The sequence below is a fragment of the Hevea brasiliensis genome, chromosome 17 (assembly GCF_030052815.1).
Source record: "Hevea brasiliensis isolate MT/VB/25A 57/8 chromosome 17, ASM3005281v1, whole genome shotgun sequence".
Classification (NCBI taxonomy): Eukaryota; Viridiplantae; Streptophyta; class Magnoliopsida; order Malpighiales; family Euphorbiaceae; genus Hevea; species Hevea brasiliensis.
In genome coordinates this window covers 49087812-49107927 of record NC_079509.1, presented here as the reverse complement: position 1 = coordinate 49107927, position 20116 = coordinate 49087812, and the positions used below count along the sequence as shown (strand labels likewise).

General features: G+C 29.9%; 2 protein-coding genes across 2 annotated transcripts; both read left to right on the top strand.

Moving 5' to 3' along the window:
- Nucleotides 1–270: 270 nt before the first annotated feature.
- LOC131175291 (ankyrin repeat-containing protein ITN1-like) lies at nucleotides 271–8833 on the top strand. The gene is made up of 5 exons (XM_058139014.1): nucleotides 271–469; nucleotides 5320–6207; nucleotides 6401–6556; nucleotides 6659–7104; nucleotides 7973–8833. Exons 1-5 carry the CDS (start codon nucleotides 271–273, stop codon nucleotides 8420–8422), a joined length of 2139 nt encoding a protein of 712 aa, XP_057994997.1. The 3' UTR covers nucleotides 8423–8833.
- Nucleotides 8834–15749: 6916 nt separating this feature from the next.
- LOC110653615 (uncharacterized) lies at nucleotides 15750–19544 on the top strand. The gene is made up of 9 exons (XM_058139013.1): nucleotides 15750–16136; nucleotides 16740–16926; nucleotides 17048–17181; nucleotides 17333–17445; nucleotides 17560–17809; nucleotides 18272–18424; nucleotides 18536–18615; nucleotides 18699–18748; nucleotides 19408–19544. The coding sequence occupies exons 1-9, from the start codon at nucleotides 15750–15752 to the stop codon at nucleotides 19542–19544; spliced, it is 1491 nt and encodes a 496-aa protein (XP_057994996.1).
- Nucleotides 19545–20116: the final 572 nt, after the last annotated feature.

The window sequence follows — 20116 nt, the reverse complement described above, 5'->3', positions numbered from 1 at the left end:
TCTATGATATGATTAGCCACTGGATGGAGGTGTACATTAATGATGTTGTAATCAAGTCCAAGAAGGTGGCAGACCATTTGGGCAACTGAAGGAAGGTCTTGGAAAGGATGAGAATGTTTGAGCTGAAGATAAATCCATTAAAATGTGCCTTTGGGGTTAAAGTAAGGAATTTCTTAGATTTCTAGTACATTGAAAAGGCATAGAGGTGGATCATAACAAAGTAAGAGCTATTATTGAAGCCAAAGCACCAACTAATAAGAAGGAACTACAATGGTTCCTAGGGCAAGTGAACTACCTCCAAAGGCTCATTTTGAGCCTAACAGGCAAGTTAAGGAGTTCAAAGACATGTTAAAGCTAAAAAAGGAGTATGAGTTCGTGTGGTTGGACAAGCATCAAGTTGCTTTTGAAAAGATAAAGCAATACCTCACTAAGCCTCTTATGCTTATGCCGCGAGATGAAAGAGTGCCACGTAAGCTCTAAAATTCAACTGTAGAGGAGTCAATTGGGTGTTTCTTAGCCCAAGATAATGGTTAAGGTTTGGAGTGGGAAGTCTACTACTTGAGTAGAGTTCTTACAGCTATAGAGACAAGATATTCTACAGTAGAAAAGATGTGTCAGGCTCTCTACTTTACCTGCACCAAGCTTAGACACTACTTAATCAAACACAGAGTGTTCATGATGTCCAAGACAAACTTGATCAAGTACATGTTAGCTCGATAAGAATTGCTTTGTTAGAACAATTGGAAGGGATTGACAGGTTGAAAAAGTGTTAAAAGTCAAGGATGCAATGGTTTTTCTTAGGATGTAGCAAGATTTCTTATTGGTTCTGGAGTTGCTATGTAGCAAGAATTTTGTGATAAAAGTGGATACAGTGTACTGAATCTTAATTCCATGAGGTCAAATATTGGTTCTGGAGTTGCTATGTAAGTATAGTGATAGATTGGTGCAAGATGCAGTAGAGTGCAGTAGAGAAATGGTGAGTAAAGCATGGTGCAATGTGATGCATTGGTGAATTTATTGATGTAGTTGGATGCAGAAGGGGCCAAATGTAATTTTGACAACTTGTCTCTAAGGGAAAAGTATTTTATAAGTTATCTTAACATCATAAGTCAAGAATGCAACAATTCAGTCTGGATTTCATAAGATGTAGTGGGTATCAGCCTGGTGTAATACTAAAAAGTAGGTGCAGTGAAATGCAATTAATCCTATCTAAATTTTGGCAGCATTTCCTTATAGAAATTGCTTTGCAAAAATTTTCTTAACATCACAAAGGCACAAAACAAGCTCACAAGTCATAAAATCCTAATATGCAGTTTGATTTTCTCAAAGTTTAGTCAATGCAACATAGTTTTCTAAGATGCAGTCAATAGTTTCTCATGAACCAAGGTCTAAGAAAATTCACAGAGGTGTAATTTCACAGGATTCAATAAGTTTCTACATGGTACAACTCAAAAGCACATGAAGCAGTGAGCAATTATATGCTACAACATGAAAATTTCAATTTGCAGTAATAGTTTTCTTCCTAAAAAAGTTGCAGTAATAGTTTTTTTTTTTCCTTTTCTTTTCCCTTCCTTTCTTTTTCTTTTATTCTCTTTTCCTTTCTTCTTTGTGTTGATTGGCCTATCTCCCTTTTCTTCTTCTTTTGTCTTCTTCTTTCTTTTTCTTTCCCTTCTTTTCTTTTAGCCCTTTTCTTCTCCCTTTCTTTCTCTTCCTTGCTAGCGTGCTTCATCTTGCTGCTGGCTCCCTTTGTGCCATGTTCTCCCTTGCTCTTTGCTAGTGCATCGTTCGTGTCCTCTCTCTTTCACCTGATTGTTGAGGATGGTGATCCCTAGGTCCTTCTTGCTGTTAATTAATGAATGGGGTATTGGATTGTGAGATTCCTAAAAAAAAAGTTGATATATTCAAATTATATAACATAATAAGTAGAGAAATTTATATACCTTTTTGCTTTATAAAAGATAATAAAATAAAAAAAATAATTCAATAATTCAAGTTAACATATTAATAAATTAAATTAATGATACCATTAATTATTAAGTTGGAAGTCTGTGAAGTTAAGATATTTTCATTTTTCTTTGTTATAGTACTAGATTAATAGTTATTAACTATATTATATTAATATAATATAAGTTAAATAGTGTTTCAGTCCAATTAGTTATTGTCTTGAAAGAATTAATTTCATCTATTATCTCTCAATCTTGATGTTGTTTCGTCACCATCCTTTAACTTTATTTGTATCACAAAAATTCTCAAACTTCAATGTAATACCACCAAAAGTTCCTTTAGCTAGATTTTATTGGATATTCTAACTAGAAACGGATCTGGACGTGTTCAGGTAGATTAGACACAATACAAAATGTTTCTCTCTCTACCATGTAGAGATAATAGTCTTTCTAATTATGATTGAAATATTAATGATAATTCCTTCATTTCATCTAATTTTTTCTTCATCTTTGAACAGATTAAACCCTAAATTATTTTTTAACATATCTAATCCAACTAGGCATGTTCGGATTAGTTTCTGGCAATAGTGTTCAACATAATTTGGCTACAAGGACTTTGGGTGGCATTAAATTAAAATTTAAGTATTTTTGTTGATACAAATTAAAGTTAAGAGACGGTGATAAAACAACCCTCAATGTTAAGGGATAATAGATGACATTAAGTTTGTCTTAAAAGACAATCCTTGGTCCATGTTCAAGACCTCAACGCCGCATTCATTTTTTGTTTTTTTTAGTAACCAATTGATTTACCAATTGTTTCTAGTTCACTGGTTACCCGGTTAGGTTACATCGATTTGCAAATTAGAGCTTACTAGTTAAATCAGACCGAATTAGATGTTGATTTCCTATTAATCCGGTCTAACTAGCCAATCCAGTCTAAGTTCAACAACCATGAAATATACAGAGCGGATGCAAGATTAAATATGGGGGAGGCCAATAATCATAATTATAATTAATAAAAATTTATAAATTATACCTTTATTAAAAAATATTAACATTCGTATAATCATATATTTTATTAATTTTAAATAATGAAGAAAAACTTAACAAATAAAGTCCATACTATAAACATGTCCAAACAACTAAATTAAGAAAAATATTTAATCAATATGATTTTAATAATATTTATATAAATAGATCACCACTTTGGCCTTTTGCGAGCCACCTCCCAGGCTGGCTAGTGCACATACTTTAAATTAAGAAAATTTTGCAATATAATCATTTTAATACTATTGTCGAATAAAAACCTACTATATATTATAAAAAAAATTGTTAATTAATCAATTATAAATTGAAGTATATAAAAACATAAATTCATTGAGGCATTTTATTAAACATATTGAAGATGAAAATAAAAAAAATTAATTTTGAAAAAATTAATTTAATATTATATTAATTATACCATTTATAAAAGGTTTAACATTTAAAATTATGAAATATTTGAATATAACTAAATGATTGAATTTTTTTAATTAATTATCTAAAATTATAGATCCCAACCTATATAAATCAAAGATGGAAATTATGGGAATTGAAATATGAGAATTGAATCAAGAAGCAAATAAAGTATAAAGAGAGACAAAAAGTAGTAATTCAATTTTTGGTCTTGTCAAAATGACAGGCAAAAATAAAGGAGTACAAAAATTTACATAAATTGTAAAGCATGTGTTATTTTAGCTTTATTCTTTTCTTCTTGTCCTTTTTTATTGTCTCTTTTTTTTATCTCTCTTTTTATATCTTTATTTTAAATATATTTTATTTTTAAATATTCTAAATAAATATTAACATTTTATAATATTTAATTATTATTATTATTATTACCTTTAGAAGATGTTTTAGCATGGTAAAATTTCAACTTTACAAATTTATTATAATTAATATTTATTTTTATTATTAATAGTATTATTTTAGTGTATATTAAATTACATAATATATCTATTTAAAAAAAATATTGGGAGAGGGAGGCAAAGGCCCATTTATAATGCATATATAATTTTTTTGTTTAAAAAAAGGTCAGGGGCCACCCCATGTATTGGGTCCTTGTCATTTCTTTATAAATAACTAAATGAAAGAGTCAAATTGATCATATAATTTAAAAATTAAAAAAGCAAAATTGCAGTTAACTCTTAAGTTTATGCTGGTAATTACTAGCTGACTTTCATATAGCCAATGATGTACACATTTGGAACGGGTCAAGTTCTATTTATATATTTTTTCATTAAAGCTCGTTTATTTTAAGAAAAATAATTTATATATAAAATTATTTTTTTATGTAAAATATTTTTTAAAAAAAATTTATGAAAATATTTTTAGTTATTTAGTTATAATGTTAAACTAATGATATGTTTTATATTATGTATATATAAGTGTTTTTACATTCTGATAAGGTCATCAAAGTTTAAAAAACAAAAAAAAATACTTCCTTTTTTACTTTCTCTTTTAACTTAAATTTTTCTTTAATCAGAAAAATATTATTCATTAATTTTTTTAATATCTTAAATGCTAAAAAATAAGAAAATATATTTTAGAAAAATATTTTTCTTGAAACAAATGGAACCTAAAATTGAATTTCGTCTGTCATAGTTCCCATTAAGGATGACAATGGGTACGGCACCTTTGAAAATCACTTTACTCGAACCCAAACCCGCCCTAAACTCGATTAAAATTTATTATCAACTACCTGAATTCGTCTCAAATCTAATTATTATTACTCAAAAAATATCCGAATCCGTTTAAATTTATATATTTTAATTAATAATATACATAAAAATTTATTTTTTTATTAATAATTTATCTTTTAAAAATTTAATAATTTCATAAAATATTTAAATTCTTTTTTATTGAAAATAAAAGCATAAAATTTGTAAATATTATTATAAAAAAACATATATTTTAAAGTATTTATACAAACAGGTAAGGGTAACGGATATCCAATATGTAAAAACTGAACTCGACCCGAATTCGTTATTATATTATTTTTCAAATTCGAACTCATTCTAAATCTGATTATTTATTACCCAAACTCATCCTATTAGAACTCGATCAGATTGGATATCTATAAAATCCGATCCCTTGCTATCCTTAGTTGTCATGGGTTTAAGCATGTTTATTTGATAAAAGGAGAGATTAGATTTGCATTTTTATTGTTGGTTTCGCAGAAGTAGGCGACCGATTCCAGTAGCATTTCCAGCTATCTCAGGCCTTCTCTGTCGATTTTGGCAGCAGTCCAAGTGAATTTAGAAGATCAACTACGTCAACCTTGCTTGCCCGGTTCGCTGAACGAAGCCTGAGGACTTGATTGCTCGGTCCATCATAGGTCCCAAAGCAACTGCAGCCACATTGGCACCTGCAACCGGAAACGCAAATGCAAGTCGACAAGAAAATACCGAACCCAAAGCCAAAGTAACAATCGTGGACCCAATCCAAGATGCAGCTGCAGCACCAAAGCCACGGGACCGAGCCCCACAGTCACAAGCTTCATCTCTAAGTGATGCCATGGCTTCAGCCCCAACTGCATTCAAAATAGCAGAGGACCCAGCCATAGGTCCCAAAGCAACTGCAGCCGCATTCCCATCTGCAACCGAAAATGCAAATGCAAGTCGACAAGAAAATACCAAACTCAAAGCCAAAGTAACAATCGCGGACCCAATCCAAGATGCAGCTGGAGCCCCGCAACCACGGGACCGAGTCCCACAATCACAAGCTTCATCTCTAAGTGATGCCATGGCTTCAGCCCCAACTGCATTCAAAATAGCAGAGGACCCAGCCATAGGTCCCAAAGCAACTGCAGCCACATTGGCATCTGCAATCAGAAGTGCAAATGTAAGTCGACAAGAAAATACCAAACTCAAAGCCAAAGTAACAATCGCGGACCCAATCCAAGATGCAGCTGCAGCCCTACAGCCACGGGACCGAGTTCCACCATCACAAGACCCAGCAACAGAACCAGAGGAGCACGGAAATACAGCTTTTTGCTATGCGGCTTTATCTGGAAACGTGAAAATTGCTCAAATTATGAAGATGAAGAAGCAAGATTTGTCAGTGACTCGGGGTGGTAAAAATTTATTTCCAATTCATATAGCAGCTTTGGCTGGCCATGCACAAATGGTGCATGAACTGTACGATGAAGATCATATCAAAAATCAACTAACAAATGATGATCGCATTAGTTTACTCATCGCTTTGGTAGAGTCTGATATATATGGTAAGAAATATTCAATTCCATTATACCTAAATAAATTTTTTTTAGATTATAAAGCCACCATTATACCTTCACACACATAAAAATAATTTGGCTAAATCTCTTGAAAAATTATAAAACTAGGCTAATATTTGATTATATATATATTTTAGCCATAGAGACCTCATTTATTTATTTATTAATAATTTGGTTTTAGATGTTGCACTGAAGATGATAGAACGTCACCCAGAGTTGGCCACTATGAATGATCATACCAGAGAGGAAGAGACAGCATTGCATGCATTTGCTCGAAAGCCTTGTATACCTTCCATTGAAACTTCTACAGGGATTTGGAGTTGCCGCAAAAACTTCTGTTAGCATTCTCGCTTTTGTACTCAACTGCTATGATTCTATCTAGTACTATTCTTTTGATACATTTGTTGTTATTCTATCTAGTACCACAGAATTTTGGCAGATTTGTTTTTCTCGGTTGCTGGTTCGAACATAAGTAAGCACGAACAAGGGCTTGAGCTAGTCCAAAAGCTTTGGGAGAAAGTAATAATGCAGGACGAGGAAAAAGTTTCTAAGTTTATGATTATACCTTCTGGGCGACTTATATTTATTGCAGCTGAAAATGGAAATGTGGAGTTCCTAACTATACTTATACGTCAATATCCAGCTTTAATATTGAAGGTGGATGAGAATAAACATACCATTTTTCATAAAGATGTTTTGTATCGACATGAGAAAATCTTCAAGCTGATTTTTGAGTTGGGTATGATGAAGAACTTGATAAACATATATGAAGACGAGAACAAGAATAACATGTTGCACTTGGCTGGACAATTGCCTTTACCAAGTCGGCTAAATGTTGTACCAGGAGCAGCTCTCCAACTGCAACAAGAGCTACTGTGGTTTGAGGTAATTTGTTATTAATTCTTACTTCTGGGAGAAAATGCATAGAGCTGATCCATTATAGAATAAGACACAACATATATGATAAAACCTATATATAAAATAGATGAAACTCACATGTTTGTGCCTTAATTCCATGACAGAAACGCGCACACACACACACATATATAAGGAGAGGCTTCATTAACAAGAGCCTTTGGAGAAATTATTAGGTGCACCCGGTATATATGCACCATCTCTCACAATCACGTGGGACTCACTCTCCATATTATAAGGAAGGCCCACCTTTTTATGAGAGATAGAGCACTATTTTTTAGTGCTCTCGGTATATCTAATAATTAGCCGAGCCTTTGATCTAATTAATTTGCAGTTTTTGAACTGTAGGCATTATTACAAATTAAGTTTATAATTAGCAAATCACACCCATTGATAATAAATTATATTTTCATTAAAAATGTGTAGACACATAATATAATAACAATCATAGTATTATGATTGTTATTAATACATTTAGGTTTGGATTCTAGGATTTAAATTTGATATTTGGTTTAATAAAAAGAATTTTTGTGGAAAGTTGTGACATATGTAAAGTTGATACATTTGATTGCAGTAAAATGGATTTAAAATAATAAGGTAAAAGTTGTTATTTCAAATCTTTAGCTTTTAAATTTGTGTGAATACATGGTTTTAGACCAAATTCAAATAATTTTATTTACAATATTTAAATAATATTTAATTCAAATCAAAATTCATAGGAACAAATCCCTCATTCCAAACATAACATTATTGATTTTAAGAGTCTCAAAAATTATTTATTAGGGATTTCACTCTCTATGCCTTCCAACATGATATACATGTACAATACAAATTGTAGGAAGTGAAGAAGGTTGTTAGACCAGGGCAAATTGTAGCAAAAAATACGCAAAAGCAGACTGCAAGAGAAGTGTTCATGGAAAAGCACGAGAACTTAAGGATAGCAGCGGAGAAATGGATGATAAAAACAGCAAATTCATGCATGCTTGTGGCAACCCTTATTGCCACTGTTACTTTTGCAGCAGCGTTTACATTACCTGGAGGTAATGGACAAGATAATGGGTTTCCTGTTTTTCTTAATAGGACCTTGTTTAAAATTTTTGCCATAGCGGATGCAGTATCTTTAGCATTCTCATCCTCTTCGATACTATCCTTCTTGTCCATTCTTACTTCTTCATTCTCAATGGATGATTTTCTCAAGTCATTGCCAAACAAGTTAATTCGAGGATTCTTATTCCTTTTCATAGCAATAATAACAATGATGGGTGCCTTCGTTTTAGCCTTTTTCTGAATTTTCAAACATGGATTGATTCGATTTGCTATTTCTATTGCCGCACTTGCTTTTATGCCAATCCTTTTATTCATTGGGCAGCTCCATCTTGTTTTTGAGATGATTTATTCCACCTACAAGTGCTCCTTCCTTTTCTGTTGCAATAAAAAAAACTCTCTTTCCTACCAAATCAAAATTTCCCATACTAGAAAAGCTATGCTGCTTCTGCAATTAGCTCCATATTTATCTTCTAGCCTATGTGTTGTGTACTAGTTTGTAATAGGGATAGATTTTGTGCTAGTATTTGTAATAGGTATAAATTTTGTGCTAGTACTATTTGTTTTATACTTGTGCGTGTGTAAAATAAAATCATTATTGTATTTTATTTTTCTTGTACAATAAACGTTTAAAAAGTAATTTCTTTTTTTTTTATTCATTTAGTTACACTCCACACTCTACTTAAAATTTATTAATTTCAAATATAACTTAATATCATAAATTAAATCTCATTGTTGGTGAACATTTTTTTTTTATAGTGGTTATCATTATTTTTACACCACTTTTATCACAACATCCCTAACCTATAGAGATTGATGTAACCTAGAAAATTGATAAAGTTTTTGCAAAATTTATAGCTAAAAGAAACTATGAAACCTGTTAAAATATATCTGGTATATAAAATATGGCTCCATGCCCATCCAACATTTAAATACACAAATATACATATATCTTTTCTCTGAGGATCAAAAGAAAATATTTGCAGTTTAGAGCTTCTAGCTGTCTATACAAATGTACTATAAACTAAAACAAAATAAATATCCAAAAGAAACATATTGGCCCAACCTCCACTAGACTCAATAGTTGGTGAAGTAGAAGAGAGTACAATACTGAAAGAGAGGCTGCTAGAGGTGGAATCAGAAAAAGGATCTGAAATATTAAAATTTAAGAGAGTGAGTAGAACTACTCAATGAACGAATAAATAAATAACAAAGGGGAACAAATAAGGTTTTGGTACTTAATAGTACCAATTTTGTTATGTTTGAATAGGTCAGCTAAATAAATATCTTTTAATCTAAAATCATGTAGCTGAACTAAAATAAAATTTATGCTGTAATAATATTGCTAAAATAGATATATTGAAATTATAAAATTTGAAATATTCTCATACACTCGCAATATGCTTCCTATAGATAATAGTGGCATCTCAGACGCAATAATAAACTCTGGCAGTCTAAAAGCAATGCTAGCATCTTGAGCTTTATAATGATACAAAAATAATCCAAGAGCAATAAAAATACTGGTTATACACATGTGCAGAGCTATCCCTAAAGGGTGACCACCTGATATATGCCCCAAATGCTATGTGTATATCAAGCGTTGTCCCAAAAATAGTATAAATATAAGTTGAGCTGAAAATAAATCACTCATTATCAAGGTGTTATCTATTCGGTGCATATATTTTGTGTATTCAACCATTTATTCAGTTGTAATTATAAATCTCATTTTATTCAATACTAAAACATAAAATTATCATTCTCTGTTCCTATTTTCATAATTAGAAATAATATAAATAATTAATATTTAATAAAATACTAATTTTATATATTTATTTACTCACCTGTACTAATCTTAGACTGCTGAAGCACATCTAGTATCTACTACATGAGCTGGATCCTCTCCTAAAGTCAAAGAAAATAAAAGTGCATCAAGGAAGGAAATTTAAATTTTGGAATGAAAGTTGTGATATATAAAATACATGATTTGTGTATAAAAGTTTTAAAAGAAAGCCAACAATACTCTGGTATAACCCGAACGTTTCCCAAAATTTTAACAGTTCAACAAATTCTCAAAAAGCCACAATACAACACAAATAACTTTAAAACGCCTTTCCAAAATCTATACAAATAATTATAATATATTCCACATTTTCTCAATTTATTTCTCCTCCTCCATTCAAAATATTATTCTTCCTCCTTAACCTTTTATAGTAAAATTTATTCCAAAATTAAATTAGAATTTTTTTGCTGTCATAAATATAATCAATATTCATTAATAGCTCCAAAATCAACCTAATGATACTTTAATTTTTTAACCAAACATTTAACATAGAGGACTTAAATCAAATTCTTATATTATGGAATCACAATATTTTGATATTTATTTCTTTAAGAAAACTTACCTAGTAGCTAGAATCACCTATTTACTAACCCATGAAAATCTATTATTTCAAAATAAAACCCTATTCTCTAATCTAATATAAAACTTATCTCTCTTATATCATTATGCCATATAAATCACAAAAAGGATAATGGAATATCAAATTAAACTTTCATAAATAAAAAGAAAGGAAGGAAAAACTTACCGGTTTGAAAGAAAAAGAAAAATTTCAAGCTCTTACAAGTGAAAATAATGGATTTTAGGTTAGAATTTTGGTTGAAAATGGTTGTTTAACTAAAGATTTTAAGGGTTTTTGTGTTGATTTGATATATGGGTGTGAGTGAAGGGATGGAAGGAGAAATTTGGTGTTGGTTTTGCTTCTCCCCTGTTCTGCTCAAGGTAAAAAAAAGGGGAACAATTTTCCCTTTTGTCTCACTTAGCTTCTTTTCTCTATTATTATTATTATTATTATTATTATTATTATTATTATTATTATTATTATTATTATGTGGAAGCTTCTCAAAGTTACTCTTATATGGGCTTTTAACATTTGCTTAATGGGCCCTCATTAATTTAGTTTAATACGCTGAGTGTTACAACTTTTCTATATTTTGAAAGCATTAGATATTATTCTTTTTTTTTTTTAAAACAAAATTTGCACTTCATATAGTATTCTATATATTAAGCATATTATCTACATTTACACTAACTCCATGAGATATCACTCGAGATCATTAGATTCTGATTGGTCAAACACACATGAGTTTATATAATACATCCATGATTCTATGTAGGATAGTCACGATGGATTGACAATCCAATTAACATTTGGGTTCTGTGTAATCAACATGCAATTTTTTTTTCAACGGATCTTAATAACCGTAATTGCTTATGTGTTAACTTTACAGTGACTTACTATTCCATGTAACTTGTTTACATAGAATCACCATTCCAGTATAAAATTATTCAACTGATAAGTTTTATCCACTGACAGATGTAGAAAAAAAAATTTTGGGGTCGATATATAAGAGTCAATTGACTTTCCATTAGTAAAATACATCAACCATTAAAAAAGAGCATTCAATGTATAAATTAATCAGGGGTCAATTAAATAAATATATAAATATATATAAATAATTTAAGAAAAAAATGAGGTCAATTCACCCTTCTTTTAGTATGGTAAATCTTCCACTAGGTTGATCAAGATATATGTGTATCCTATTGTAATTGTAATCTCTTATACCTATAAGTTATCATATAGCCAGTGTATATCTCATGTATAAGCTATATAGAAACATCTCTCCAGTATAGTGACAAGACAGGTTTTCGAATCCAACACTTACATGATATCAAAGGCTCATGGCTCTTTGCAATAGCCAATAAATAAAGCCTAGTCACCTCTTCCACGTCTTCTTCTCTCTCTTAGTCCCTATCAAATGTCTCTTAGTTCTTAATTGTGAAGTTTATGTCCTCCAACTATATTCTGTGGCAAGCGTAAATTCTTCCTTTTCTTAATGGGTATAATCTTGTGAAAAAAATAAGCAATTAGATGTAGAGGAATTAATGAAAGAGATGAGAGAAGGTTGGCTGAATATATTTCTTTGTATTAACAGAGTACAGATATATATGTACAAATATACCTAACAATCCTAACTATTTCTAAAACATGGATGTTGTTATCCACTATTAGTGGGATTTGATTTACATTAATCCTGGAGAGAATAGGAAAGCAAATATACAGAGATATTACAATCAATTAATTTCTTAACACTCCCCTTCAAGTTGGAGATTGAATATCATGAAGTCCTAACTTGTTGCACATGTCACAAATTAATCCTTTCCTAAGGCTTTTTGTAAAATATCTACTAATTGGAACTGCTAGGTATATACGAAGTACTGATTATTCTGGCTTATAGTTTTTCTCAAACTATATGATAATCTATCTCAATGTGCTTTGTACGCTCATAAAAAATGGGCTTTACTATAATGTGTAGAGCCACTTGATTGTCACAAATTAATGGTGTAGGATCTGCCTGTGGAACTTTTAGATTTTGTAATATATAGAGAAGCCAAGTTAGCGCTAAACACATATTTGCCATTGCTTGATATTTAGCTTCTGCTAATGATCTAGAAACATTGGTTTGCTTTTTGGATTTCCATGAGATGAGAGAATTTCCAAGAAAAACATAATATCCTGTAACTGATCTTTTTGTTGCACGATAAACTCCCCAATCTGAATCACATAAGGCTTTCAAAGAAAGATTATTTATGGAAGGAAATAGTAATCCTTGACCAGGAGTACCTTTGAAGTATTTGAGGATTTGTATAACTACATTCTAGTGAGGTTTCCTGGTCTCATGCATGAATTGACTCAGTGTTCGAACATAATATACAATGTTAGGTCTTGTGACAGTAAGATAAATTAATTTGCCAACTAGTCTTTTATATTTAGTTGGATCACTCAATAATATTCCACCTATTAGAGTAAGCTTTAAATTCTGTTCCATTGGAAATTTGTCTAGACGTGCACCTAAAAGTCCTAAATCTTGCAAACTGTCTAATGCGTATTTCCTTTGAGACATAAATATGCCTTTCTTTGAGTGATAAAAATTGTCTTTATAAATTATTAACTTATGAGACAACGTTGCATCGTCTTTATAGTTATTATAATTTTTATCTCTATAAGTTAAGAGGTCTAAATATTTTCGTTATTTTCCTATTCTATCATATAAAGCCAACTTTGATAATTTATAGAGACAAAACTATAATTTTTTTCAAATAATTAAATTATAAATAATTGATAATTGAAAGAGTCAAGTTGACTATATATTAGAATAAAAAAATAAAATTACAATTAACTCTTTAAGTTTTATGCTAATCTATCCTCATCGTAACTTGCTGACTCTCATATAGCTAGTGATGCATACATTTGGAATGAGTCAAGTTTTATTTATATATTTTATTATTATAAAAAATTATTATTTAATCAGTTTATTTTAATAAAATAAACTAGTTGGTCTTCTTATTTTAAAAATGCAATAGTAATCTCTATATTTGTGTCCCGTTCGTTAATTTAAATTTAATTTAATTCTTGTAATTTTGATAAACACGACAATATAATTCATCTATTTCCTAAGTCTTAATCTATTAAGTCTCATGATGATAATTCATGTCTTATTTGAATACAATAACTAGCAGAAAACATAATTTAAACTAAATGAAGAGATTAATTAAATAGTGAACGGAACAAAAATACAGTAATTAATTATTTTTCCAAATAAAATGATCAAATAATCAGTTTTGTTAACATGATTTAAACTAAATGGAGGGATTAATTAAAAAGTGAATGGAAAAAAATATAGTGACTAATATAATTTTTAAAATAAAATGATTAAATAATTAATTTTATTAAAATGGAGGGATTATTAATTATTTTCAATTCTTAGATGAGATCGAGTTAAAATTCAATTTCATTTGCTATAATTACCATGCTTTTTTTTTCCCTTTTATTTTGTGAAAATGGTACTACAAGAATTTCTTATAAGAAGGGATAAGTACACTTTAGTACCATATAGTTTGTGCGTTTTATTGATGGAGGTCTAAAGTTTTTTTTTTTTTTTTTATCCTATGTTATTATACTGTTAGTATTTAAGGACAAAATTATTCAATGATGTTATTATATGCTGACGTAGCAAGTCTTCATGTGCGTTTAAAATGGTGTGACAAATAGGTCCTACCTATTTGGCCGTTAAAAATTTTGTCCTTAAATATTAACAGTGTAATAATATAAACTCTTAAGAAAAAAAAGAAAACTTAGACCTCTATTAATAAAACACGTAAACTACCGAATACTAAAATGTACTTATAAGAATTATGAATAGCGAAGATGATAAAAATTGAAGATAGTTATGAAGATAGTATTGCGTTCTATTCGTAGTTTTTATTATAATTTTTATGTCTATAAGTTATGAAAATAGATTAAATATTTTTGTTTCCTTTGTATACCATCATATAGAAACAACTCTTGATGATTTATAAATAGGGACAATTAATTTTCCATCACTATAATTTGAACAGTATTTAAGAATCTAATCAGTAATTTATGTTTTAAACGAATATAATTTTAAAGTTTTAAAATTTATTATATTATTTTAATTATTTATTACTTATAAATAATAAAAATTTAAAACATTATAATATTTAAATGGCATGATCTCTTATTGGAAGAGAAGAGAGGGATGTCAATTCATTTAATAGATAATAATGCACAATTCTAACTCATATTAAATGATGTGGAATTTATTCGCTGTTCATTTGCTTATGGAGATAATTATTTATTCTATTTTCATAAACAAATTTTTAAATAGTATTAAAGACGATTGGTGGTGATCGATGATAAGGATAATTAATAGTGACCAGTAAACTAATGAATATGTATATTTTTATGTTATATATTCATATATTTATTCACATTCATCCACTCTTCCGCAATTTATTTTGATAACCATTGAATATCAAAAGGTGATGAGATTTGACGGTAACAAAAATCATCTAGTTTAATTAAATGATTAATCATTTTCATGCAACATTGATATCAAAATAAAGTTTAGGAAGTAGTTGATAAGATTGAATCAGCAAGAGAATAAAGTGAAAGAATATGTTAAAAAATAAATAAATAAAATTGCAACAAATTTTCAAAATTTCAAAAAATTTGAACAAAATTTTTATGCATTTTGAAATTTTGACCGGTTCTGCCAAGATCTAAAAAGGTTTTATATTTTTTAGTAAGGCTTTTTTTAAAAATGACTTATTTTTCCTTTTATATATTAAAAAAAAATATATTTTTTGTTTGACTCCAAAAGTTAGAAAAAAAGTAAACTAATGGAGCTCAAGAGAGAAGTAGTTTTTTCGTGCATGCGAAGTTCTTCAAATATATACTAATAAATTTCTTTAATATATACTAAATTTGTATCCACCACCAAATAGAACGATTGAAGCTATGCGAAGATAGCGATGTTCGATAAACTAAATTTATTGTGTAAAGACTAATTCAAAATGCATTCAATATGCAATACCTTCCTTAGTAAACACCAGAAACAACTCACATTATATAAGCATGTGCCCGCTGGTAAAAGCCTTAAAGTAAAACTAAACAAAGTTTCGGATAATTAAGTAGAATATCAGCTCAACAATGCAATTCCAATGGCTTTTAGTTATGTTCATGTTCTTATATTTTACCTCATTTGCTACAGCATTCGCTGATAATATTATTCCTCGGTTACATCCTCTGCAAGGCAGAATCCGGCGACTGCCTGAGACATCGGGGAAATCCATGTCGGAGGACTTTCAGACGATTTATTATGATCAAACCCTTGATCATTTCAACTATAGGCCTGAAAGCTACACCACCTTCAAGCAAAGATATGTGATCAATTTTAAGTATTGGGGTGGTGCCAATGCTAGTGCACCAATTTTTGCATATCTTGGAGCTGAAGCACCAATTGACGAAGATCTGGCAGGCATTGGATTTCTCACTGAGAATGCTGCTCAGTTCAGTGCTCTTGTGGTATTTATAGAGGTATACGACCACAAACTAGTAGATACACATATGTTAAGCTTTTTTATTTCCCTTGTCAATTGCTTTGACCAACGTCAGACTCAATATCTCATAGTTTTAGGATCCGTTTATTTTATAAAAAATATTTTTCTGAAAATATTTTTTGCATTTTTTGACGTTTGAAGCACTCAAAAAAATTAGTCAACGAAAAATATTTTCTTAGTAAAAAGAAAACTAAGTCATTTATAAGAAAAACGACTTCCATTTTTTCAAAAGAGAAAGTTATTTTCCGTTTTCTAAATTTTGATAATCTTATTAAAATGTAAACACAATTATACATATATGAAATAAACATATATCATTAATTTAATATTGCAACCAAACAATGAAAAATATTTTTATGAAAAACATTCTTTTGGAAAATGTTTTTCTATATACAAGTTATCAAATGGAGCCTTAAAGATAAATCTAATACAAATAATATTTTCTTATACAAATATATAAGATTCATGCATTTCATAAGTGAATTTTATTAAACATCTTATATATTGGATTTATGATGGACCGGATCTAATCAAGAAAAATCCTGATGTATTTGTTATCTTCAATTTTTGGTACATGTAGCACCGATTTTATGGGAAATCTGTACCATTTGGATCATTTATAAAAGCCTTAAAAAATGCAAACGTTCGCGGCTATTTCAACTCTGCTCAAGCTTTGGCAGATTATGCTGAAATTCTCATTTATTTGAAGAAGAAATTATCTGCTCACTCTTCTCCTGTAATAGTCATTGGAGCATCATACGGGGGAAGTAAGTAGCTGCATTTCCTTTTCTTATAAAACTAGTAATATATTATTTACCTATTGCTATCGTTTTGTTTATCTATTTAATCTTTTATTTTTTAATTATTTTTATTTTTACTTTGACTTAGTGCTGGCTTCATGGTTTCGGCTAAAATATCCCCATGTTGCCTTGGGAGCTCTGGCATCGTCAGCTCCAGTCCTTTACTTTGATAATATAACACCACAGGATGCATACTTTTGGGTTGTCACCAAGGATTTTAGGGTAATATAAGGAACTCGAACTTTCTCTCCTCTCCATTTTCATTGCTTTAGCTTAAAAATCTCTCCAGTAAATATACAAGGAAGTTAGATTGCAAGGCCTATGCCATTAGATTAATAGCCCAATACAATGATCGAGTTTCTATTTTGCGCAGGAAGCTAGCGAGAGTTGCTACCAAACTATAAGAGAATCATGGGGTGAAATTGATAAAGTGGCTTCGCTGCCAAATGGTCTTTCAATTCTTAGCCAAAGATTCAACACTTGCTAGTATATAACTTCATCTTAATTAATTTGCCATAAATTTGCTTGTTTGGATCCATTCGTTGCTTAAGAATTAAACATAGACTTTGCCTCACATGTTCTCTTTTTTCCCCATGGCAGCCCCCTTAAAGATTCTTCTGAGCTTAGAGAATTCTTAATCTCCATATATGGTAATGCCGCACAATATGATGCACCGCCAGAATATCCAGTCAATATGATATGTGATGCCATAGATGAAGGTCCTTTTGGAAAAGATATTCTCAGCAAAATATTTGCAGCTGTTGTTGCCTCTTCTGGTTCCAATTCCAGTGCTTGCTATGTTAATCCACCCTATACTCCATCTGAAACAGATTTGGGATGGGAATGGCAGGTATAAATTAATATTCATGCATAAAAGTCCATTTTTGTTAGAAAAAATTATTATTTAATCTCTGTTTTATAGTAAAATTATTGACTTGGTCATTGTATTTTGAAGCACTTTCATCCCTCTATCTATTTTTCTTAACTTTATTATTAATATAAGTACTTTTATTTATGAGTTTTATCTTTATAAATATTTTCATCCCTAAATTTTTATTATTATTAACATTTTTATCCTTCATTGAACATCTTTTAGTCCTTTAAATAATAGTTAAATTGATAAAAATGAACGAAAGACCCAAATAATTAATAGAATTAAATGTAAGTGTTAAAATCATGTATTTTTGAAAGTACGAGGACCATATCATTAATTTTAATATAATTGAGATTTTTTTTTTTAACATTTTCGACTCTGCTTTTATGTTTGCTTAAATAGGATCTCTGACGCTGTAGTTATTGTGTAAAATTGTAGACATGTAGTGAGATAGTGCACCCTGAAGGCATACTCAATAATTCCATGTTCCCTCCTGATCCTTTTATACTAAGCAGTCGTATCAAGCAATGCAAATCCGAATTTGGTGTTGTGCCTAGGCCTCATTGGATCACCACCTATTATGGAGGCCATGTAAGAAGTTAAAACTTATTAATTTTTTCTTTAAATCTAAAGATCTTTCCATAGAAATTTCAAGCTTTTTTTGGTGGTTCTAATTTACTAATGTCAAATAATTAATGTCAGGATATAAAATTAATTCTCCAAAGGTTTGCTAGCAACATTATCTTCTCAAATGGACTCAGAGATCCTTTAAGTAGTGGAGGGTATGCAAAAACACAAATTATATCTGCTTAATTGTGTTGTTGGCCTGGTTTAATAGGTTAATTTCCATGTGTATGTTAAACAGGGTACTACAGAACGTTTCTGATACACTTCTTGCTGTTTACACAGTCAATGGTATGTTCAATACTTAATGTACAATAAAACATACATGTCCCAAATAGAGAAATATATGGATCACTTTTAATGATCAGAGAATCAGAGAATCTTTAACCTGCTTTGCTTTACAACAAGATAATAACTTGACATTTTGACGCTGATCAAGAAGGTTGATTCAATTAGAAAAACTCAATCAATGCTAGCAATCTTTAGATTAAGAGTTCGAGTTCCAACAATTACTTCTCTTGGTGTTAGATCTATACATTTCACTATAATCTTTCAATAAAGTTATTTATATGCTTAGACTCTAGATTGGAGATCTAGGATTCTCTCGCCTAAACTTTTTTGTATAAAAAATTAATGTTACTAAAAACTGTAAAATCTTAAATTTACTTTTAGTGGAATCAATTATATATATATATAAACTAACTTTTGATATATTACAAATTAATATCACAAGTTGTATTATAGTAATGCAATTTTTTTTTGAGAATGATTATACAATTTGTTAAAATCTGTTTTAACATAATTTTATTTATTTATTTATATTAAAAGCATTCAGGATTGTTCTGAATAACACGCTTTATCCTAGTCTAATCAATGAGAAATTTTATAATGAATACATTAAATTGATTGTGATAGAGCCCAATAATTAATTAATATGGTCAATATGGCAGGTTCTCATGCATTGGATTTGCTTCGAGCAAAAGCAAGTGATCCACAGTGGTTAATCATGCAACGAAAGACTGAGGTTGAGATAATTAAGGGATGGATAGCGAAGTACTATGCTGATCTTCTTGCCTATAAACATTAATCAGAACAACCTATATACAATTATCAAATAATTAAAATCAATAATGTTTAAAGAAAAGCTTCCCATGTGAAGTTATGATATTAATAATGTACACGCTAATGGAGAATAAATCCCACAAGTGTTTGTGGAGCTTTTTTTTCTTTTTTTAAATTATTTGTAATTTCAGGAAAGTTTTTGTATTTACATGTTCAATTTAAAGGTATATTAATAAGAGATATATTTTAATATGTGACCCATCAATTTTGTAATTGGAGGTATTTATCTTTATTAAGTTAGTAAATAAACCAAAACTATGTAATTTTAATGGTGGTTGAATTTAAATCCTGACTTTTTATTTTTATTTTTCTCTCTCTCTCAACCTTAATTTCGGTATCCACACATGATTGGGCTTTAAAGCAAGCCCATATAAGCCTTAATATCGTGTAGCCCACGGAAAAGAGATTTCAAAGTTCTCTTTGCTATAAAAGGGTGCAGGAAGTGTACTTATCTTTCGCCTTCTACGCGTTGGTTTATGCGGCAGTTACCATAGATATAAGCAAAATTTTGAAACGGAATGGTTATGGGAACAAAGT